The sequence below is a fragment of the Corvus moneduloides genome, chromosome 3 (assembly GCF_009650955.1).
Source record: "Corvus moneduloides isolate bCorMon1 chromosome 3, bCorMon1.pri, whole genome shotgun sequence".
NCBI lineage: Eukaryota > Metazoa > Chordata > Aves > Passeriformes > Corvidae > Corvus > Corvus moneduloides.
Genome location: NC_045478.1, coordinates 28,138,268 through 28,163,830, shown reverse-complemented (window position 1 = coordinate 28,163,830; position 25,563 = coordinate 28,138,268). Strand labels below are relative to the sequence as shown.

General features: G+C 37.9%; 1 protein-coding gene across 16 annotated transcripts in view; it reads left to right on the top strand.

Annotated features, from left to right (window-relative positions):
* The window catches only part of KHDRBS2 (KH RNA binding domain containing, signal transduction associated 2), a 339,817-nt gene that overhangs the window by 275,064 nt on the left and 39,190 nt on the right, over positions 1-25,563 (top strand). For all 16 annotated transcript variants that reach the window (XR_004239381.1, XR_004239382.1, XR_004239392.1 and 13 more), the window contains 2 exons: positions 3,346-3,428; positions 16,634-16,692. Coding sequence is in view for 1 of the 16 variants with exons in the window: in XM_032104702.1 (XP_031960593.1) it covers positions 3,346-3,428; positions 16,634-16,692 (142 nt within the window). In the remaining 15 variants the exon portion in view is untranslated. The remainder of the gene's footprint in view (positions 1-3,345; positions 3,429-16,633; positions 16,693-25,563) is intronic.

Below are 25,563 nucleotides of genomic sequence, written 5' to 3'. Positions count from 1 at the left end.
CCAGTAGTAGAGTAGGGAGTATTTCCTCCTGAAGTGAGTCTTATAAATGCTAATTTCAGATGCTGTTGTGAGATTCTCCTAAGAGTTTTTCCAGTCTTCCCTTTGCGGGGAGAGACTAGTAAATACTTAAATAAGCTCATTTTCAAATCAGTCTTTTTTTGAATTGAGTTCTATTTTAAATTTTTACTTTTCAGCTTTTTTTGTTATTATTTTTCAGCTCTAAACAATACCAAAGCTCCTCAAAATCATCCATAATTGTTAATGAACATTCTTAGTGCCACTGCAGCTTCAAATGTGTATTTCTGTTCTTTTATTTCCCATCCAAGATGTATCATTGTAGGGCCAGAGCAAATCCTAGTCTATGGAAGACTCACTGTCCTTTCCCTTGACACAAAGTAAAAAGGTTTTGTTGGGGGTTTTTTTTATGTTTTGGAAAGTTGTTTTATTGAGAAATACCTGAGATAAAGGTAGCCAGGCTCAAAAACCTAGCCTAGAAGTGGCTATCAGTTTGACTTTGAATATTTCTAATAATTCCCCACTGCATATTTTCCAGTTCATTGCAGTAGGCTTTTTCTTCTGAATGGTGGTGGCAGTTACCATGGGTCAAAAAGACTTCTACACAGGAAAAGTTTGTTTGTTTGTTTGTTTTTTATAGAAGCACTAACAGACCTAGAAAGTGCATGAAGTGCTGAGTCTAGTGCTGAGTGAAAAATTACACTGCATTTAGGGTTCTGGGTTCTTAGGGTTCTTAGGTTACACTGGGTTCTGGCCTCTGGATTTATACAGAACTGCTTTTGGAACACCATTCTCATCACACAGAGCAGAGTATGTGAATTTGGACACCCTTGGACTCAACAGGGTCTAGGTGGGAGCTGGGTGTTTCATCTCTCAAAGTGCCTATCCAAGAAATATTTTCAAACATTAAAGTTGTAGGTTCTGGGGAGTTGAAGGTTAAAGAGGAGAAAACTGCTCAGTGAGCTTAAGACACTTTGAGGATGTGAAAGGAGCTATTTTGGGTCTCAGTTCTAGATGCTTAAAGGCATGGTGGGTATCTGGGTACTATACATCATATTAAACTTTCAGTAAATTCTGGTGTGTGCCTTACACAAAGACATCACCTGTAGGATTAGAAGGTAATTTTCATACACGTTGAAACAAACAAAAGAACATTATCCAGAAAATAGTTGTTCTTTATTAAAGGTACGTTGTGCTTTTTTACTTTACTTTCCAACCATTTGACTTGAATCTTTTGCACTGTATTGACCTGCTCTGAGCCTTTAGGGAGGCTGTTAAAATCTGTAACGTGAACCCACGGCGGTGTCAAATATTAACAAGTGTTCTCTGCCCTGCTGATGCTGAACGTTGATCCACCTCAGGCATCAAGAAACTGAGAGAGCTAATTTGTAATTGTTGCCTTTCCATTTCTCTCAGATGGTTGGGTGTGCAGGCTGAAATGTCTGTCCTCTAGCTATTCGACTTTATATAGGAACTCCCATCACCCTCATCTTCACAGGGATCCCACCCAGTAGCATACTAATCAGTGTGACTAACATGTCTCCTGGGGTGCATTGTTCCTCTTATCCTGTCCCCAGAAGCAAGATTGTGTATTTAGCTATATGTTAAATATATCACTGTCATCTACAGGGATATGTTTTTAGCTGTACTTTTTGCTATGAGTTTATAGTAATGAAGACAAGTCAAAACAGTGCACTACCACCCAAAATGGAAGATGATGGAGTTGTGCGGACTTCAGGTTCTGGGAGAGGAGATTCCCAGTTCCAAAATGGACACTCTCTTCTGCCCAGAAGGGCTTTCCCTTACTACAGCTGACACAGTCTGAGAAGTGAAGTCACTGTCCAGAGTCCTGTCCTTCCTTCAGGACTTAAAGCACCACAGGGATGCAATCTCCCGCCAGGAATCCACTTACCCTCACTGCTGGGTAGCCCAGAGGAACAGGCAAATTTAATATGCTTGACCTAAGGGGACAGACCTGAGTGCTTCCTCCATAGAATGTTTTCTTGAATTTAGGAGTGCCAGTGAAGTCTTCTTCAATACTGCTAGGGAGTTTAACTAGCAGAAATAATGAAGTACCAAACTAACACTGTACTTTGGGTGGTTATGGTAGTGTACTGGACTGATTGTTTATTGGACTGCTGTTATTTCAGAGCTGCCTCATGCCATCCCTTTTCCCCTCAAGCTGACTAAACTTTGCATAGCTTGTGGGGGGAAAAGATTGCCTTTTGCTGTTACTAATAATTGAGTCAAAGATGTTTAAATCCCCTATTTCCTTTAGCATTTCCCTTAACAGTTATCCCTTCCTTGTGAAAACAAAATGTTTCTTTCCAATTTAACTAAAGATACTGGCTACCAAAAATCATAAAGAAAGAAAAAGAAAGAGTTTCCATACTGCATTTCTTACCTACTCTGGTGTCCTGTCATATGAAAAGAGCATATCAAAAGTCATCCCTTGGATTTTATCTTTACTTATTTGCTGTGTGGTTCCTGAGCATTCTTTGGTTCAGAGACAGCTACAATGGATCACAATTGCCCATGGCTCCCTCAGTGGAAAGTTCAGGCATGAGATGAGCTGAATGACCTTCTGAAGACACTTGTGTCCCTCTAGCTTAGGCAAACAGAGCATCTGTCTGAGCCCTTCAGTGAGGACCTTAAGTTAGATGGGAGGAACCTGTACTAAAGTGTTGGTTAATTTGTCACAGAAAAGCATGCCTTTAAAAGGAGTAGGATGCTCAGTGAAAGTAAAGGGGCTTACTCTGCTTTATTTATAAAAATCATATGCTTGATATTTATAGAAATCACTTCCTTGATTGATTGATTGATTGATACTGTTTCTTATAGGGTGCTGTGGGTTTTTTTGTTCTGTTTTGTTTTGTTTGTTGCTTTGCATTTTTTAGTAGACTGAATACTGAGGTTTTATCACATCACCCTTCTTAATACTGTAGAACAGTCAATATATTTGACCTGCCATTTGTTCATTTCACCTGTAGGTATTTATAGAACCATTTATGTAACAAACTGCTAGGAAATTGTTGGTTTTATTATCATTCATCAGTATTCTACACAGATCCCACTGAAGCACTGTGGTTTGGACAATGCACCACAGTTTATCAGTGAATAGGCTGAGTTCTTAAATGAGTGACTGATTTCTTTACTCTTGCAATGTACAGGTTGTTCTTCACGACTCACAGTTCTCTTCATCTGGCTGTGTGTTTCACATTATCATGGGCAAACATGCCATGCATGTGTTGATGCAATTTATTTTTACAGCTTGATAATATGCTTTGATTTATCATTCTTCTAAGCTGTGGTGTTCTGTTTTCCCCTTAGGGATACGATGATGGATATGGAGGTGAATATGATGATCCAAGCTATGAGGCATATGATAACAGTTATGCCACACAAACACAAAGGTAGGCATTTGTACTTTTACATTATTTCTCCAAGTACACTTTTTTCTCTTAGTTTTTCATGTAAATTTACTTGCTTCTTCTGCACATTAAATTTTACAAAATCTCAGAGTACTTCAGAAAGCTATCAAAAAGTAATAGTGACAGTCAGAGTTTATATACAGAGATTCAGATGAAGCAAAAATGAAAGCAACTGTGCTTTTAAAATTGGTGCAAATTAAGTGTATTTTTTTCTTACAAGCGATTACACCATTTTCTTATTTGATGTTATTCTGAACTTGTTTGTCCCGTTTTTTTATCCTTTACTGTTGATAAGTTGTGAAGGGCATTTCATACCTATGGCTTTTACAATGTCTTGGGGGAAAAAACAGAAGGAAATTTTAAAAAAATAGTTGTGAAGGTGGATACCGGTTCCTGGTTGGCATCCACCATCAAGGTAAACTACAGAAGGGAATTGCATGCCAGAAGTAAGGCTGAAACTATCTGTTTTCTAACAGTTACTTTCTAAGCAACTCTCAGAATTGATAAGTTTGGAAATTTATTTTTTGCCCTTATGATGTGGAATAATAGGAAAAAGCTACATTCACATCTTATATTGATTTGTGTAACTAAGATGAGGCAACAAAAATGATCCCTTTTTTATATACATACACCTCACACGCTCATCCATTAATTTGACAGTTGGAGAATGTTTATTAAGTATGGAATGGCATCTTTTTCACAGTTAAGCTAAAGGAGAAAAGGGTCCTTCAGCCAAATATTCAGAAAGTGCTCTTATGCATTGCTAAAAGTACTGCTTGGGTTGTGGAAAGGCAAATGAAATTTTAACAGGAAAAGACAGATTTTAACCGAGTTAGTGTGATTATCACTGAGCAAGAAAGCAATGTATACATACAGAGTTCTGTACTCCAAAGCCAGAGGACCTTAAACTTGCTGTTTTTGTTTAGCCATCTTTTTCATTGAATGCTTTGCTGATGAAAATGTCTGTAAGAATTATGTTCAGCTCCAGAACTGCTGTAGTGAGTGGTACTTCAGTGGATAAAAAATACTTCATAAGTATTTTTATATCCAGTGAAGTATATTTAAAAGGATTTGTCGCACCTAAATGTGAACCCCATCAAGTATACTTTAACACTTTCAAGTAATTATACATTACTAGCTGAGCCCATCATATCATTGTGTAGGTAGGTATTCGTGTTGTCAAATGTACTTCAACCTTTTTAAAAAAACTCAGCTCATTTTTTGCTACAAGAGTGAATTGTCACAGGAGATATTACTTCTGATGTAAAAACAGTAATTAGTTGGAAATCTCTTGCTATGACATTGCTTTATATCATCTGAATTAACCTGTAATTTCTTTGCAAGTTGATGTCCCAGGCAACTAAATGACAAATATATCAACTTTATGAGGAGTGTATTACAATGCAACTAGAACTAGCAGTGATAATTTGATGTAAGAAAGAAAATTTATAGTCACATAATTTAGTCAATTAAACAGCTATTAAGCTTAGTCATCAGATACGTTTTCTACTAATTTGAGCTACCTCCAGGATACCTAGTCTGTATAAAATCTGCAGCTAAAACGTTTTCTTTTGAAATATATGACAGGACATGTGGTCATACTTACCCATGTTGAGTGGCACTTAATGCCTCAAGTAGACTATTGATTTCAAAGAGAGCACTTCCAGAACTACGCACTTCTCATTTCAAAAATTTAAAGAACAAATGGACCATTAGATACATAATTTGTATTTTGTCCCCTCATCGGCCATTTAGCTTCATAGAAATGCCTGCCTACTAAGCCAAAAATAAAAATAATAATAGTATATAATGAAATATATTGTACCAATATATGTACCCAAAATATTTGGTTAGATGTGTATTTAAGAATGTTTTCTCCAGGTCTCAGATCTTGCTTAATAGTATGCTCCAGTCATATGAGCAAGACATAACAAGTGCACACCTAACAAAGAAGACTAGTAGTACTGCTTCAAAGTACTTATTCCTCTCATCCGGTGTCTGATTTAGAGGAAGAAAATCAACAAAAACTTGCCGACAAGTGCTCAGCCAGAAAATTATCATTGCTTCCCTCTGCAGGGATTGATTAAACTTCTAAAGCATGAGATAAGAAGAAATTGTAGTTAGTGGCTTAATACAGAGTACCAAGATTTCTATTCGTTTTCTATCCCATTGCTTTTTATGACTTATTAAGGAATCAATGTGGAAATTCTTAGAGATGGGACATGCTCTTGTCTGACTGTCTGTCTCGCTGTGCATGTTGGCCAAGCCTTATTCTCTTCATTGCTTCAAAAAGAAGAATGTGTTGGGGTGGAGGGTCATGAACAGACAGGTGGGTGTCCTGAGCTCAGGCTGAATTCAGTTTGCTTTAGAGCAAAGCTTATAGTAAGTCATGCCTTGTTCCCTGCTCAGCCCATGCACAGAGTGAAGATAGAGTTTGGGCAACTTGCCACCACCACCCCTGTTACCCCTGCCTTTATCTTCCATATCTTGTCTACTTCCCATTTGCCAGAGTCTTTCTGCCCATATATATTTCGTTTTGGGGGCCCTAGTCCTTTGTTGTCCAAGAGGTCTGATTTAGAATTTTGCAAACCAAGCTCTGCCAACAGCAGGGAAAATGAGCACAGTATTGACATGCACAGTGCTACAACATGGGATTATGGTTTCGTACAAGGAGCACCAAAAATACCAATTCCCAAGACCATTCAGATGCTGTTCTTTAGTGCGTAATTATCTAAAAGTTTGTACTAAAAGTCAGGGATGGTGTTGCAGGACCAACAGTGCATTTTCTCCTTCTCTAGTGGAGTTCCCTAATGAACTTCTCCAGACAGAAGACGCTGTCCTTCATGACAGCAGTCTGATTTTTAGGCTGAAACTAGGGGGATGGGGTCACTTGTGGAAGAGGCATGACAGAGTCTCAGAATCAGGCTGGAGTGAAAGCCACAGTAAGCCTGCGTGTCTGAACAAACTAAGAGGCATCTCAAGCACACTTTGAAATGGACACAAGAAGCAAACTGAAGAAAGAGAAAAGCAGGACTTTACCTATGGTAAGAGCCACCTGTACCTTATCAAGCTGGGGAGGCTTATTTTAGAAATAAGAGAATTATGGGTTGTGACAAATACAGTCTATATTGCATGGAGGTATGTCTTGCTTGAAGTAGCAGAAGATGTACAGCCACCTTTTCCCTCCTCATGTTCCTGTCCCATAATGACAACCCAGAAGACGAGGTGGAACCTCAGGACAGATTTAAACGAACAGCCACCTGTCCTTCCCAACTGAGTCTGTAAGCAGGATTTACAGGATTCTGTGAAAGACTACACATTTTCTGAGGACGTTTAGAAACCCTGCTCATTTTAGAAATTTGTTCATTTGGACGTCAAAATACAGTTTTTAAGGTAATTGCAACAAATGCTTTGTCCAATACCAAAGAGAACAAGGAAACAACCATTTCAGTGGGCAGGAGAAGACACCAGATCTTACATACTTCCCATGGGCAATATTGCACTGTAATTTGAATTTCTTGATGAAACCTTGTTTTCCTCTCTCTTCCCCTCCCTTCCATGTAATGTGAAGATGGATCTCAGTGATAAGAATATCTGCCTGTCCAGACACACCAAAAGATATTCAGTAGTTGTTAAGTTCATACACTACTCCCTGTGTACTTGAAAGTCAGGTAGAGCAGACTCAAAATCTTTCTGCCACCAAACCTCTAGTCTGACAACTTTATTTAAAAATATAGGTATAGTATACAAAATGGTAGAAGTGTCAATTTCCAACTCGGCTGTAGGTAACACAGAAAATGTAGGAGAATCCTTTAAGCTTTCAAAATGTAATACACTTTCTGATTTTCTTACCAGGAACTTCTAAGTCTGTTGAACTATCACCACTCTCCAGGATTCATGGGCTGAGATCACTAGATCACCAGGAGAAAAGGATGCAAAGTTTTGTGAGGAGATGTAGATCAGCCTCTTTGGTTACTCAGAGGTTGTTAGGGATGACATATGCAAAGCGTGGCTAGACTCCTCAGCCAAGACCAACAGAATAATTTGGTGGAAATGGATAATTTGCTGATGAATCAGCTGAGAACTGTGATGGCCAACAGAGCCATCTTCAGCTCTGCTACCACATCTGCAGTCATCTCCACTGACCTTTGTGTCTCTGCCAGCACCAGTAGTTTCATTTCAAAGAATATCTATGTCTCACAGCCAAAAGAGATACCACAGAAACCTGGGACTGACTGGCCGGTCATGGGATGAACCAGGAAGGGTATATTCTCTTTAATCCGCTTGTGCCTAACTTATCCAGCCATATGTAGTGTAAACAATGGTGCCTAACAGTGAAGAGCAAAGGAAGTCATGGTTTTCTGATTAAGCTTAAAATTCGGGTTTGATATTATTTCCCTGTTCCACAATGCCTGGCATGAACACTCATCCATCAATCCATTCTGGTTTTTGTTAACAGGTATATGGTATATTGGCAATGGCTTTCAGGTCTGGTTGCCTGGCTTTTTATTCTGCCTTTTTTCTGTATGGCTTTTGTTAAAAACAGTTCAGCAGCAAAATTAGTTGCCGAGTGTGTTCTTTCTAAAGAAAGAGCTTATAACTCCCACCTTAGGCTGTAAATAGACTTGTAGATATCGGGAAACCCATAACTTACTGACAAGAAGAATAAATAATTCAGTGATAAAAGACAGATGAAAATAGTGCACAACGTTGCTGTTACAGATTCCACTCCACAGCAGTACAGGCCTTGTGATGGCATGTTGTCATCCTTGCTGTGACTGCAAGATGACATAGGTAAAAAGCATTTCTCATGCCTGCCTGTGCTCATCCTCACTAATGACAGTGACCCAATTTTAGGACCTTGAAGCAATTCTTGGCAAAATATTTACAGTTAATCTTGCAAATAATTTATGTAATGCTGTAGGCAGCAGTCCTCTGGACAGACGTTTCATGCTGGTATGCTGATCATTTTGGGCTAATGACTTCTTTTTGGTCTGTCAAACTCCCACTGCAAACCCATCCTGCATCTGCTGAGCTGGCAATCAAACTTCTGCTTCTGATGTAGAATTGCATATTATAGGCCATGTCATCTCCAAATTTCCCCTCTAAGATGTTAATGATAGTACAGAATCTAAACTTTAACATAAAGAAAGATGTCATTAATATATCTGGAATAAATTCTAATTTCTTACAAGATCTGAAGACTGACAAACATTGTGTTAGATAATTGCTAAAATCTTAGAGGACTGAAGAAGAGAAAAAGAAAAGATGAGAAAGTAACAGAGACACTCAAGTTGGCTGATATCTTTCACCTAACTGAATTGTATTTCATTCAAAAGGTACGATAATACCTAAAGCTGTGCTGTTATGTGCAAAGTCCAGTTGGGTATCTGTTTCTCAATACTAGTAACAGAAGTAAAAGGACAAAAATGCTGCCTATGTCCACTGTGCTGCTGTGGAAAATAGATGCTATGACCATACCAGTGTAATATTATCCCAGTAACTATGTTTGTAGGAATACCTATCCCTTCAACCTCTAATAGGTGCTACAGTTCTGATACGCATTCTTCTAATGACTCATACTCACAGAAAATTTCAAGAGTGAATTCAGCCACTGAAGTTGAGTATATGACAAGTTCTTGATTTTGAAAAGAAACTTTTTTCCCTGGTTATTATTTCTGTTACAAAGTTCATGTTATCTACTCTACAGCTTGTGTTTACAGCTTCTTTTTCTGCAATATGGACTGCTAATACAGGAGCTTTAGAGATTACTTACTTATTTCTGATCTGATATGCAGGAGTACAACATGGACCACAGTTCAGTCCATGTCACTTATGTGGCTTACGGTACAATCACATCAGTGCAGAGCATGCTGCAAAAATATTTAGGAAGAGTATTTTATCCAGTTGTATCTGCAGGAATTATTTACATCAGCAGGATATATTTGCCTGAGCTCCAGTTCATTCTGCTTTATCCTTGTTTGACCTCCAGATATCAAGATATTGTCTGTATATCTGTTTCCAAAGATGAGTTTCTCCAAGCAGTGCTGCAAGTAAAATAACAGACTAGTACACTTGTGAAGACAGCAGTATAAGGTTCAGCTGGGTGTACATGTTCCTTGGTGAACTCCACTCAGAAGTGCCACTGTTTTTGACTACTTGCTTTGTGAAAAGTTCCAGCACATTAGTTGTGAACTACCCATAGTTAAATGAAAGAATTTTGTCCTTAGTTTAAAAACAGTGGTCAGACACGACAGTGAATAACCATTATTGAATTAGTAGATTATCACATAGTTGAATGTTTTGGTGATATAATCAGAGGTTTGCACACTTCTGTCTCACTGTCAAAGTATCACTATGTAGTAAAATACATCGATGCATAAATATAGTCCAAGCTGAAATAGGTAGAATGGTTACACTGATTTTTTGCAAACTTAGATATTCATTATTATTTTCTCTACTACTCACTCTTTCACTTTTTAAGCACTGTGCATTGTATCTATACTTTTTCATATTTCATTTTGGCTTTGTGCTTATATCCGCCGGTCCGTAAATAAAGATTTCCCTGCTTTTTATTTCCAACCTGTTGAAATCAATCAAGGCAGCAAGCCTAGAATATGACATTTTATGTATTTTCACAGCAATCCACTTACGGCATTCATAATCAGAAACTGTTTTCAAATGCCACTTCTCATTTATTTGATTAAATGAGCAAAGTGGAAGCAAATTTCACTACTCTGAACTGGAAGGAAGTTTCTCCTCTGAAACTGTCTAGGATTCCTAAAATGTTGCATCATTGCCTTTGCAAATACTGTGTCTGCAGACATTTTGTATTATATTCTGAAATAGTCAGTCATAATTCTGTGTCTATAAGAAAATGACTGTGGAATGTAGAATAGGTAAATAGAAATTGCCATGTGAAATTAAATGGCAGATTGGTTTCTATGTCATATTTTGCAAAAAGTTCAGAACCTGAAGTCATCTTGCAATTATGTTGGCTCTGCAATCTTAAGCTTGTATAAATTTACTGCCTTTGTTTATAATATTTTTAAATTCCTATTTTCAGTAGCATAAAATCAAACATACAAAATTGCTGGAGACAGTTGAATCTAGTTTCACTTCAGGCATGTTGTAAGGTACTGAATAAATCCAGGGGTATGGCAATAGAGATATTCTTCTCCGATAAAAATACTGGATACAATCAAAATTGAGCTTTCAGAAAAAGGGATACTTTATCCACTAAAATGTTCACCATATTATTCCATTAGTTCTAAAGAAGTATTGAGTAAAGGACTATATTTGTGATTTAAGGCTGGATCCTGTAAGTTCCTATATTCAAAAGATTTGTCATCTTCCCTGTAGACGTTAAGTGCTCTGTTAAGTAAAAATGTTCCAGTAAGTTTCAGATTCCTAGAAGGATTATTTCTTTATTCTCACATTTCCACTATGAGATATTATTTTGTAAAAATTTCATATATTGTAATTCATGTGAATGCAGATCTTGCTCGCCTCTCTTCCAGGCAGAAGTGTACTGCTTTGTGTAAACAGCTTTTCTTTCATGGCCAACTGTATGTTAAATCCTGCTGGCTCCCTCCCTCATGTAGGAGGGAGAAGCTTTACAAACACAGTCTTACATGAAACAACTGCAGCAATGTTAGACTGGATCCTGTTAGCACAGGAACTGAATATTTGATTGTACCAGTTATTGACGTTGGAAGTTGGAAATGCCTAAGATTACTGAACAGAAATTACATAGGAAAAGAAGGAGATAATTGTATATAGACGAGATCAAAGGATCTATTTGAGGATGTGAAAAAGAGACTTGTCTAAAATATTGAATTCCACCTCTAAAATTTTAAGTCCCACTTCTAGGGATTCTTGTGATCTGTCCTGGGCATTAGCTTGACTCAAGAATCTTGTCTAAAGGTAACCATAACTGGGATATATCTCTAAGGAGTGATAAAGGTTCATTTATCTGTACCTCTGTATAGATGCTGATTGCAAACTGACAAAGGCTGGGAATCCCTCCTCAAAGAGCTCCAATCCAAAAACCACAATATTGGTTCACTCTCACATTGTTGAGTACTACAACATAAAGATGGAAGTATCTCAAATTATTTTACCTCTTCAAAGGCTAGTGTACAAGTTTTTAGCCTATTTCATTATGAGTCTGAACTGTGGAACTTCACTGGCATCAGCTGAATCTCTAGTTTGGACCAATTCATGTATTTCACAGAAGAAGCCTGATTATTATCTAATGGCAGAGTTACAGTTCCAAGGATTTGTCAAAAGCCTCTTTACTAAATTGACCAGCTCTTTCCCAAACATTTCCCAATAAAATATTCTTGTATTATACTAACATATACTCTCCCAGTTTAAAAGTACCATTAGGAAAGGAAAAAAAAATGTATTTGCAGGAAAATGTAATGCCTAAATCTCAGTTAACAGGTCTTGCTCAAAGACTTTCAGTTTCTTAGGATCTTGGAACACGCTTCTGTACAGATTCACGTGTTACTGTTTAAAGAAGATGATCTCTTTCTTGTACCTTTCTGCTTTGGCTTTAGAGAGCCCATTGTATGTCTGCAACCACGCTTGAGAATAAAAGCTTAGATGCATCCTTCACCAAATAAAATCAAAGAACACAAAGAGAGAAAGGAAGAATAAAACAAAACACCACGCACAACGAAAAAGCACAAGGGAACAAGAAGTGCTTCTGTTCTTCAGTTCTTGAAGTGTTCTGCTGCCTTATATTACTGCAGCTGTAAGAGCAGCCAGGGAGCCAGATGGTAATGTTGCTAACCCAGGGTCTCTTGCCAGCAGCTTCCTGCAGGTGCAGGAAGAGATTGGTCAAAGGCTAATGCAGTCTATTCATTAATGTCATGTTTTCCTGTACTTAACCCCACTGACCTCTGAGTGGTGAACATCACGCTTCCCTTGGGTAGCTTGTTGACCCAAGAGTCAGGGTTCTGTGACTTCAATCTTAACACTTTTGTTTGTGGTTCTCAGCCTAAACCACTTTAAAGCACTATTCTCTACAGCCTTTTTGGGCAAAAAGCTGTGTGGCTTCCCATGGGTGTTGACACAGTTAAATTGGAATTCATTTTTTTGCACTAATATAAATTTGAAAAAGTCCCAGTTAACGAGAGGTTAAAAGTCTTTGTTGGCTTTAAAGGTTGCCGTTTAGATACAGTCTCTGTACTTGAGCCTTCATCATATCATAGGAGCCCTAGATAATAAAGATTGGAAGGCACTAAAGGACCCTTATCTCTCAAAAACAATCATCTTGTGTTGGTTTGAGTTTTGGGGGTTTTTTGGAAACTGACCCGGCTTTATCAGCAGGAAGAGAACAGATCACAGTTTATGGAAACTTTGATTCCAAATCTTTGAAAAGAACATATTCAAAAACATTAACCAAAATGAAAAGCTAAAAAAAAATAAGCATAAATAGGTAAAGATTATGAAGATTTACAGTATATGTATTATTAATCTCCTTGCCCACAGAATAGGAATTAGGACAGGGTCATATATCTGTGTTGTAAATGTTTCTTATAGAGAAAAATTACATCGATACAAACCCAGTTAAACTGCTTGTAAGATACATACCCCTGTGTATATCAATTTTTCCCTGAGTGCTACATGTAGAAGGTTACTAAAGTGTAAGTCATGGTACATCAAGACCTCTGTGTTTCAGAAATCTGGTATTAAAGTATAGTGCAGGTAAAAGCTGAGTAGCTGGTAATGAGTTAATCCTTCCTGTCTGCTTTATAAAATGTGTTGCATCCTGCTTTCAGGTGGGGGCATGTACTTTAAGTAAATTACACTTCATGTTGCTTGAAAGTAATGAATGCTAATGACAGATAATGGTGTTTTGTTTCCAATTAGCACTGCCAAGAGAGTCAGAGGTTTCTAGAGCTCATGATCACTATATTTTCCAGGAACAGTCTGAGGACGATAAAATTATATAAACAAGTTTTATTTATGCTGAATGCATTTGCTGATTGCTTCCTTCTCAGTTGGCCATAATGCAAATGAGCTACATCTCTCTGTAGTTCAATAATTTTAAAAATAAACCTCATGTTTGTAAAGCCATAACCTATCACACAATTTTTATAAATATTGCCTATTGTTCACTTGGCTAAAAAACAGAGGAAAATGTTTACAACTAAATGCATATAAATGCATATAATAGATTATAGTGAGTATAATAGATTATGGTGAGTATTCAGAGAGGTTTAAAATAGAGCAGACTAATGGATAAGCAGTTTGGGTCACAAAATACCAGTTTAAGTCTGGTATTTCATAGTAAGAAATAAGTTTTCTTCACTTACATATACTTCAAAACACTTTTTAATATTAGTTGGCAAGGAATTTGAAATGCCGTTTTGGCTCAAATCTATGAAAAAGATGTATTAGGGAAATAAAGGAAAAAAGAAGTGTAGGCAAATAAAGTTGGAGTACTTAGATGACAGTCACGTATTGTGTTATGAATTACGTGTTTTCGGGAATGTGTTAAGTATTGTGCTCACAGACAGCAAATACATGGTATGTAACAAATTACTTCCTTTTTATAGATACAATACAGCTTGTTTCTTATTTTTTGATGGTTTCTGTGTTAACCTAGTATTATGTTGATAGTGGATTTCAGTTCGGAATGTTCACTGCAGGATTTTTATCTCACATCCTTATTATCTCTATGATTGTGTGGCTTTTTCTCAAATAAAAATGTACAACAACAATAATGTAGCAATGAATCTCTTACCTGCTCTTGCAAGTCTTTTGTTCTGCTGGACGTTATGTTGATGGGTAATAGCTCAAGGCCCTGATCAGTGACACTGAAAGCAGGACTGCTGTTGATAAGTTACTGGCCTTTGGACTGGCCTCTTTTTAAAGCTAACCTTTGGAAACAGGTGCTTTGGTTTGCAAAAGTGTATCAGGAAGAAATATTAGATCTTATCTGCTGGCAGAAGATGGGAGTTCTTGTGTTTCTTTTCTTTTAACACCACTCACTAGTCCAACACCCTCCTCTACCCAGGAAAGCAGGCAGGATGCCAAAATGCAGCTTCTAAAATTAGTTTTTCATACGGCTGTCTGCCAGAGCTGGGTGGTATGTCATCTGTCTGTTCTAAACAGTGCAAGTCATTTCTTACATCTCAACTGTGAGCTTTGTAGGTATGACTAGATATATGATTTAACCCTGATGCTGCAGTGCTTTAGTTCACCTTACATAATCCTGTTACTTCATTTAATTGGCTACTAAAATAATTGCAAAATAGTACAGAATGAATATTGTGTTCTACAAATAGAAGATGTATCCTTCTTGTTTGTTTCTTGCACCATTTCAGTGGGAGGGTTTGTATATTTATATGATTAATTTTCAAGCAACTGAATGGTTTCCATTATACAGGAAGTCTCAATAGTGATTGTTTCCTATAGATCTTGGCTGGCATTGGGAGGTCTTCAGAAGTGTTAACTTCATTTCATTCATGTTATTCCTATGTCCGTTTTCTGCAACTGCTTTAGCAAATGAATTTCATCTCTCTGAGATACTGACGTCATTGTAATTCATTCACTCACATGAATGACTTCTCACTAAACTCCTGAATTAATGCACAGCGTTATGGTTATATTTTCAGTTCAAAAAAAAAACCCCAAACCAAGCCCATGGATATTTGTAGCTGAAAACTATGAGAGCTGTCCCTAGCCATTCAGGTGATGACATGACCCAAATCAAAACAGCTTGACTGTCAGTTATCAGATACATGCAGTCAGTGTTCTTGAGTGAGACAGAGAACATGAATTCTCAGAAATTATTCCAAGAATAGTTATGAATAGCTATTAAGTTCAAGAAATTAAAAATCTAATCACAGACTGTTTGTGAACAAGGTCAAAATTAGGTTAAGAAAATAATTGTTATAGATTGATTGTTTATCTCTATTGCGCTTCTGAAATATTTCTACTTGCACTCCACTGTCAACTAAGCTTCTCTCTCAAGTGTAAACTAATATTTTTAAAACAATAGTCCAATATGGAAAATGGCCTGAGCAATAATGTTATAGCACTATTGAGCTGCTTGCCTGCTTCCGTTCATTTTGCAAGTCTGTCTCACACAGTGTCCAAGGAAAAAGAAGCAGAAGTGACAACAGAGATCAACAGAGAAAGTGTTACATTTTCTGCTTGGTTCACTGCAGATTGAAGAAATACAATATAGTGGAGTTCATGGAGTTTGTAGATTTTTCTGGGCAGAGACTGATTCTTGTATGTTTACCTGGTACCTGAGAATAGAAGTAGCCTGATCTTGAATTTGGTACCAGGTACCAAAACACAGTGCAAACTATAAATAATAATAGCAGTCAAGAAAAAGTGTGAATAATTCCCTTTCCATTTAATTATGTCTCAGAGGTTGAATTTTCTGGATGCCCACTCTACTTAATAGCTGGGAATTGCTGATTATTAGGATGTAACTATTATCTGAAATATTTTGATAACATGTTAATATGACTATACATAATTTTTGAAAACAGTGAAAAAGTGAGTTGAGACTGAATTTTGCACTTCTAGACCTTTGTTTCTTTCAATATGTGTTTTATTGATCACTGTATAAAATTTTCCATGGATGTCTAATAACTACATAAGGAAAAAGGCTGTGGAGAATCAAAAGTTCTCTCTACAGGTAGTGGGAACATGCTTTCTTCTTCAGGATCAAAGCTGGAAACCTGTCTGGTTTTGGTAAAGATAAGTAGTTTACAGGTTCCACACCATACAATACAGTCAGGTTTGTGAAAATAAACTATGCTGAGTTTGATAACACATAAATGTTTATAATTACAGGCAAATGAGATTAATATCCCTTTTGGCAGTTGAACAACAGTGAATTATACAGTGGTCTTTTTTCAGACCTCATTTTTGCAGATAAAATTTCTCTCCATCTTTGTCACATCTCCTAGGTTTACATATTTAGGACCAAATTTTTTTTATGCTCAGTAGATAAGAAATGTGGTGTACTCTATTATAGCTGTTATTGTCACTGATACATTTTCTCATATTTTTAAATGTTCACTCTTCCTGAAACTAGCTGGACTATGCTGTCATGTCAAAGTGTTAAAATGCCTTTCATTTTGTGATCTCTGTTTTTGTTTTGAGTTGGTTACCCATGATAATAGTGACATGGCTCTCTGAATCTGTTACAGTGTGCCTGAATATTATGACTATGGTCACAGAACAAGCGAAGAGGCTTATGACAGCTACGGTAAGGTCTATTCTATCTTCAGCAAATGCGTGAAATCAAACAAAAATATCTGTCACTGGCAATTCAGAAATTACTTCCATACACTTTTCTTTATTTCTCTGATTTTACAAAGACCGAACAAAATAGATTTGTGTAACTTTAGGGTGAGTTTTGACTTGGGACCAGAAAATTGAACTGATGAATTTCAATCAAAATTACAAAGCAAATTACTCATAGTCACAGGTCAGTTTAACAGCAACAATAAAGTTTCTATTAGTGCTTGAATATCTTTCACAGTGTTAAATTTCAGTTTGCTTGATGTCCTAACAATACTATGCGTCTGCTGCTGTCATGTGCATCATTTCAACCAGTAAGGTTTGTGAGATTTTGAAATATAGACTTAATCAAAGTGGAAAGAAGGAGAAGGTGCTGTATCACCATGGGAACCCCTACTGCACCAAGAGAAAGGAGTACCTCATGCCACACTAAGCAGTATGAGCAGAGCAAGGGCTGTAGTCTTTGCACTTCCCCACCAAGTCTGTGGGTGAGCTGGCATAGTTCCACTTCCTGGGTACCAGGAGCATGAAAGGAAGAGAAGTGTAGCTCCAATGAGTCCAAACCATTTTCTAGATCTGTTGTTTGCTATTAGTGATACATTTCAATAACTAGAGTCTAGTCCATGTTTTCCTGTTAATAATTATCAGTACATTGTATCATCAGATGGCACAGTGAATCTCACTCTGAGACATTCACTGAAATAACAGCAAAGCTGACTACTGTCAGCTTAAAGAGTGACTCTAATATATTCAGCAGAGATGTCATGCCTGATTTACTGCTTCTAAAGTATCCTAAGTCTACATGGTGACTTCCACAGCACTGTGAAAATGAGAGCTGCTGGAAAGGATGCTGCAAGTGAAAGTTACACTAAGGGGTTATATAAGGGTTGCTGCTTGAAATAAATAATTTTATTCATGCAGCTGTGAAGCAAATGTCACTAATGCAAACTTGCAGTTTCCTTTGTATTGGTACAGAAATAGACATTACTGAGACGTTGTCAAAATTATTACATTGCATAATCAGAAATAACTTATTTTTTTGTACACTCAGTTCTTACAATATATTTGGATGATGCAATGTGCAGTCAAGCGTATTTTCAGTGCTAGGCAAGTAATAATAATAGCTTATCCATATGAATGTGAGTGGTTCAGTTACCCTTTGTTTGTTTCCTTTTTGCACATAGATTTTTAATAGCTGTAGTGGAAGATCCTTCCTCCCGTCTGTAGATCCCCTCTCCACTGCTGTCCTGAATGCACTGCTAAGCTTTTGGGCTATGCAGAAAAGAACAGTCTGATCTTAGCAGTAAGAATTACCCACTGTTTAACTTTTAATTACACTCCACCATGCTGAATCTCCTTGTGTTTGGGCAGGACATTTAAAGTAGTGTCACTTGCGTTCCAATCCCTCATTTGTAAAACTAGAAGAATATTATTTGTTTTCCCAGCAGGGATTTTGAATGGACTAATTAGCTAAGGCTTACAAAGTGTTCACAGAGTGGCATCATGACTGAATTTATGCTCTGCATGAAGCTCCTTTTTTCCTTCATTCAGCAGCTGAAACAAACCCAATATGCCTGGGTTTGCTTTGCTAGACTTGTCTTAAAATACGTGGCTGATAACTGTGGACTTGCTTTGTTTTTTTGCTTGAACTATTTTATTTTCTGAGCTGGCATTTGAATACAAAGATCTGAGTGTTATCAATAACCTGGAATAAAGTTGAATAATGTTTCTAATTGCAATTTTGCTACTTTCTGGAAGCAGATACATTTATATGCAATTGTTTATGCTACTGTTGGTTCAGTTACTTTAGGAGATTAGTACATTTGCCAGTTCCAGCCTTGAAAATCTGTGCAGGAAGTTAAGTCATTCCTAAGTCACCAATATTTATCTGAGGAGGTAATCTGAGTACACAGAGCTACAGAGCTATAGAATACATGCTTAACTTCCTCAGTTTCTGAGTTCTTGCTGCATACACTGATGTTCTCTCTGTATCTGATCTGAGACATCACCCCTTCTCACCCTCACCTAACTTTACCCTAATTCTCTGTTTTCGGTTTTCTACTTTTTCAGGATGTTTTGCAACTCACTGCGAGTCTCCTGAATCCATCCCACTGTATAAAATCAGCTGCCCCTTCATTTTTCACTATCCTGCAGAAATCACAACAGTCTTTCTTTCATCTGAGTTCAATTTCATGCCTTGTTTTGCCTTCCATAACAGGGCTATATTCCTCCTTTACAATTATTTCTGGCACACCTCTGTAATCCTGAATTCTCCCAAACTCTGAATAAGACCACAGAAAAATGGTACATGAATATAGAACTGGTGTCTTGTCATCTCTTAGGTGTTTTGTGCAACAACTTGTCTTTTCACCCTTATCCATTCCAGTAACAGTATCTGAATTATCATAAATTTACTAGCTTGGCATTTTTACTTTCTCCCATGCATCCTCTTTCTTCCAGCTTACCTTTAGGGAGGACTGTTTTCAGTCCTGAGAAGGTTTGTTTTTCATTTTTCATGAAGAATATTTGGTGAAATAGTAGTGCTACTTTGTACTTACAATCTTTTTAAAGTATAAAATTGAGTTCTCTGTAGCTTGTTAAGTATTATAGAGCACAATAGTACTCCTATATGAGCTGCCTGCTATGACTTTTCTTGCTATCTGTACTCCTGAGAAGTAGGAAGTGGTTTATGTCTCATGGATTCTTCTGTACTCCTTTTAAAAGAACTTGTGGAGAATTCTGATTGGGGGAGCTGTTTCCTCAGAAGTTCATAAGATTTATGCATTTATGGATTGTTCACCGTATGGTTGCAAAAATCAGAGGGGTATTTCAGAGCAGAGCCCACCTGAACACCATTTAATTCTCAGGAAGTTGACATCTCTCTGATTAAATGGAAGTACTAAACAAGGAAGAGTCTAAGTCATTTGTCTCAGGCTGGGCAAGATGGATTCCTAAACAGTATTCACTGCTGTAACATCCTAAGAATTCCATTCCCTCCGAATTCAGCCAAGGAATCTCCCAAGACAATAGGAAGATCAGGGGTGTATGTAAAATTGCCCTGCTTTCCATGACTTAGGGATGTTCCATGAATGAAAATTCACAGCACAGAACCCCCTCATGAAGTTAGACTCTTAAGCTCTGTTGTGATTTGACATGCTTGTCACCCAGTCTCTCAGAAGGATCAAAGTAGAGACACTTCAAAGCATTCCCTGCAGCAGTCTCTGAGCCCATGGAAATACAGTACTCAGGAATTGTGAGATTCCTACAAGTTTTTGATAAGATCAGGATTGTGCAGCTACTTCTAGAGAGTTTTGAGGATCATTGTTCCAGGCTGAGGAACATAAATTTAGGACATACGCCTGAAAATCTTGGGAATGTAGCCCTTATAGGCTTCCTCATGTGAGTTGTAAAGAAATACCTTCAGAAGGCAGTTTAAAAATAAAAGACCAGTAATTTAAAGTATTGTACAAATTTTCAAAAAGGTAAAGTATCCTCACCTCTAATCACACTCAACAAACATTTATGATACTTCTGTCACTGAAGGTTTTGATATCTGCAGATAAGTCTAAACTAAGGTAACATTGTCATGTTAACTTGATGCTTAGGTTTTAAAAGAGAAGGCATGAAATTGGATTAATTTATGAACAAAAGGTTTATATTCTTTGCTCTCATTATACTTTAGTAATTTTGTGGTTTCCCTTCTGGCACTGTTGTCATCTGAAGATATATCTAGTGAAAACATGAATTTAATGATTTGTCTTATAAATTGATTAGGATAAAATGTACACCTAAAGTTTGGTAACTACGAATCTTTCCTGCCCATGTGAAATGTCATGCCCAGCTCCAAAAAGCATCTTCTCAGGACAGGATCAGTGTAAATGAAAAGCCCTTTGTAATCAATTCATGTTCTGATTTCTTTCTCGTTTTCCCTGGTTTTTGTTTTTAGAGGAAAGAGCATTCTTGACTCAAGTGTTGTGTTGTATTAGGCCACATTAGAGAGATAACAGAGAAGAGTATGACTTGCTGGCAAGGCATAACCAAGAAGCTGTATTCATTACATCTGACCTGCCTTATTGTTCTTTTCATCCGAATCCTTTTTTGCCCTTGCACTGATGAGAGCATTCAAAACTTTGTTTATCAGCTGCTCTTTCTGTCTTAGTTCTCCCAAAGGCTGGAGACTCCAGCAGTGAGTTCTGCCAGTTGCTGCTGCAGAAGGTTCAAGAGGCTTCTGCCCCTGCTTCCAAAGGGAGACTGCCAGAGTAGTGAGAGTGTGCCTCTTGTCAGATGCCACAGTTCACAGCCTGGTGCATATCCTGCCTTGTGTATTACCTGAAAATAATGGCCATTATGTTTTTATGTCAGGTCATGAACTGCAGTATCTGAGAGACCAGTACACAGAGACTTCTTGTTGCTGCTACCAAAAAAGCAGAAAACTTGGATAGAGAGTGAAAGGACAGGTTGAAGTCTATACCTCCTAAACCACCACAATTAAATTAGGATAATGCTGTCTGCCAAAGGCCTTAGGCAAGAGTTAGGAAGGTTAATCTGTAGCTTGCCACCTACACAAAGAGGGAAGACATAAATGAACTCCAGTCACATTACTGCTGCTTTTCAGGAGAAGCTTGTAAGGCTGTTTACTGCATGCTCTGCCATTGCATTAAGGTGACATTATTTAAATATTTTGTGTCTTCGCCAAAAATTTTCAGTTGTTAAGATTTTCTCAAATGACCATGGCTTTTTTGATGCATATTCTACTCCAGTTTAGCTTTAAGTACTTGTACAGAACTGGGTATTTGGTTTTAGGATAATTCCATCTTTAATTAAAAATGGAGAGTGTAACTGCTCGGTATAATTCCTTTTAATGTAAGACATCGTTTAAGTTGTAAAATGCTGCCACAATGATTTAACTATTTCACAAATAATTCCCTGCCAGTCACTCTATATAAAAGAGCTTTGCAATTGTTATGACGATTAGTTTACTAAGTAATGCTCTACAGAGATGGCACTTCATAAAACAATTCTTTATCGACCTTTATAGCTAACAACTAAAAATGTACAGCAATAATCAACTACATTTTTATTATATTGTTTATTTTTTCACTCTGTGTTCGTCCTAAAAAGTGTATCATCTAGTAAATTAAGTTTTTCTACAATAATAATAATAGTTTCTGCTGAACAAGTAAAAGCAAGTATATAATGATGAAATTTGCAGAGGAAAGCATGTGTGGAGGGTTCAAACCTCATAGGAAGTCAGGTGCTCAAATAATTCATGGTGACTAATTTGCAGATGTAAGAGACATAGGTCTGATTCTCATCATTACAGTGTTTGACTTCACATGGCTTGTGATTACAGTGTCTTTACTAACACTAATTAACAAAGTCTTACTAGCATGCACCAATTTATCATTTGTATCATCTGAGTGTATACATTTGGTGTCTCCGAGAAAATAACGTGGCAACATACCAAAGAAAACCTCCCTTGGTGTTTGGGTCTTAAAATTATCATGGAATGAATAAAAAAATCATAGAATGGTTTGGGTTGGAAGGGACCTTAAAGATCATCTGTTTTCAACCCACCTGCCATGGGTGGAGACACCTTTCACTGGACCAGGTTGCTCAGAGCTCTGTCCAACCTGGCCTTGAATGCTGCCATGGATAGGGCACTCACAACTTCTCTGGGCAACCTGTCCCATTGCCTCACCATCCTCACAGTAAAGAGTTTCTTCCTAATATCTAATCTAAACTTGCTCTCTTTCTGTTTGAAGCCATTCTCCCTTTTCCTGTCACTACATGCTCTTGTAGAAAGTCCCTCTTCATCTTTCTTGTAAGTTTCCTTCAGATACTGAAAGGCTGCAATTAGTTCACCTTAATCCTTCTCTTTTCCAGGCTGAACAATCCCAATTCTTGTAGCTTTTCCTCACAGCGGAGTTGCTCCATCCCTCTGGTCGTCTGGGTGGCCTCCTCTGGGCTCGCTCCAACAGGTCCATGTCCTTCCTGTGCTGGGGACCCCAGAGCTGATGCAGCACTGCAGGTGGGGTCTCACCAGAGCAGAGGGGCAGGTCCCCTCCTTCACCCTGCTGGTCATGCTGCTTTTGATGCAGCCCAGGACACGTTTGGCTTTCTGGGCTGCGAGGTTCATGCCCAGCGTCTCCTCCACCAGCACCCCCCAAGTCCGTCTCGGCAGAGCTGCTCTCGATCTGTTCATCCCCTGGATTGATACCAGGGATTGCCCTAACCCAGGTGCAGAACCTTGCACGTGTTAAACTGCGTGAGATTCCCATGGGCCACTTCTGGAGATTGTCCAGATCCCTCTGGATGCTGTCCTGTTGTTCAGGTGTGTCAACAGCACCACTCAGCTCAGTGTCATCTGCAGACTTGTTGAGGGTGCATTCAATCTCTTCACCTATGTCGTTAATGAAGATATTAAATAACACTGGTCCCAGTCCTGAGGGACACCACTTGTCACTCACGTTCATCAGGACTCTGAGCCATTAAGCACTACCCTCTGGATGTAGATGTCCAACCAATTCCTTATCCATCTTATTATTAATTAGGCATCTCAGTGGCAACAAAAGACAGATTGTACCATTGTGGTGGAAGTTTTGTGGTGTCTTGACAGAGCACCTGGCTGACTATTTAGCACATGCTGGCTGCTTCTACACTAGCATGGAAGTAGGAGTGTTCTTTATAAGCAGATTTACCAGTTGTCTGCATTTATAGGTCTTTTGTCCACATCACTGGGTGGGTTCAAAGTACATAAATTCTATTTGAAACTAAAGCAAAAGATGCAATCCCAACTGTTTGTGAGAGTTCACTTCCAGAGGCTCAAACTAGGGCCAGTCTGAAATAAAAAATACCTGTAGAAGTCATATTGTGAATATCAGGTCCTCAGTGTCGGCTGTTTCCTCTGCCACTCATTCCTATTGGTGTACACTGGGTGCTAATACTGATACAGCACCTGCATCCTGCTGCCCCCCAAGCTGTCCCTGCTAACAACCTTGCTACATGTGCCATAGTTCTGAGGAGTGTGTCATGTTCCTGCATGACCACTTGTATTTTGGGCTGATTGAGGCCTCCGGTCTCTTGCTGAGCATGACGAAGATGTACACCCAGCCCTGGGAACTCAGAAGTACTCCTGAGTCTTCCTGTACAGTACTCAGTTTTTCATTCCACTGGAAAAAGGAGTTATTGAAGATTTTTACTGCATAGGGACAGAAGATACACCAAATAAATTGACCTCCTTTAATCATCTATTTCAATCATTACTATACTTACTGATAGCAGCATTCCTGCTGTGGGACAGAATGAACTGCCAAAAGCATTTTCTTGATTTTCTGCAAAATTTTATCAATTCTTTTACCGGAGGAATCACCTTAGCTATATACCAAGTGGCATTCATTGCCTCTGAAGAGATTTGTGATTTTCATAAGAGCGTGATTTTGAAAGTTTGCAGGGAAAGGACCACATTTTGAATTCAGCTATGACGACTAATGTGGGGATGATTCTAGAGCTATTGCTGTTTTGTCAAATCAGAGTTTTAATTAGGCTATAATTCTTTAGAAAGTTCCATATATAAACTCATCACATTCTTTTAACTGTCTGTATATCCTAAAACTTTTGTAGTTCAGTAATGCTAGAACAATTAAAAAAATTCCAGTAATGCTAGAACAATCAAAAAAATTCCACATATAGCACAAGATCGGTTTTAATTTATAGCAACTTACTGTGCTTCCTCTATTACTTCTGAATTATAAATCATTTTCTATGACAGAATAAGTAAATCATGCAAAACTTTCCTATGTAATATTTCAAATGGTAGTTTCACTGCCTTGCACCATGGGAACTGTAGTGTTGGAGAATCTAAGACTAAAGTCCTGTAATATTGATGTGCATCTATTTAATTCCAGATGCAGCATATCAGTGCATGTTTCATGTTGCATGACCATAAAGTAATAGAAAAGTAATTTTTACTGAAAATAAGTGAAAAATAAAACTCCTTCTACACTGTAACATTCACACTCACCTTACAACAACACTGATAAGAGCCTTCTTCCTCTTGGCATTGTGGTTTCCCAGACTAGTTGCCAGTGTACTCTGATGCTGCTCCTTCCCTGTCTGTGGCAGGTGTTCACTACAGAAGTGGATGAAGCCTTCCAGGAAATTATTTTCTCCAGTGGTCATTCCTGCCCCTCTCGCTGTCATTACTTCACCTGCAGGGAGGGCTGGCAGAGGGGACTGTGCAAGCACTTCTCGTCTGCTCCAGTGCTGTCAGCTGGAGGATTGCTGTGATCCTCCACTACCGCTTTAAGCCAGAGAAGCTCACAACCCAAAAGCAGATTTGGAGCAGCCATGCAGTTTAAATTGTTAGCCCTCCTGAAGAGAAGGTACCATCAAGCATAGGGGCAGTAGGTTGGGGTGTTTTGAAGACCTACAGCCATGTTCAGGAACTAGACTATTAAACCATAAGGTTTCCCATTCATTTCTGGTTTTTAAGCTGTATATATTTCATACAGCAGGTATAGTAAAACAAAGGGTACTTAGATGGTGTAAGTAAGCTTAATTGGTTTGAGCCTGTGTTTTGGAAACATTTCTTGTCTTCTCAAAACTCCAAATTTCAAATAAGAAAGGCACCATTTGTGATTCAAGATCATGAATCACGTGATAAAAGATAGTAATTTCAGCGCTTCTTCACACAAAATAATAAAATGCATAGATGTCAAGTCAGAAAATCCTGTGTATTTTGCAAGCTTTGCTGATAAGCAAAAAGAGACCAGAAGAGTGAAAAAAAGTGCATGTTTTACTTTAAAAAAACCAAACAAAATCTGTTCTTGCATTT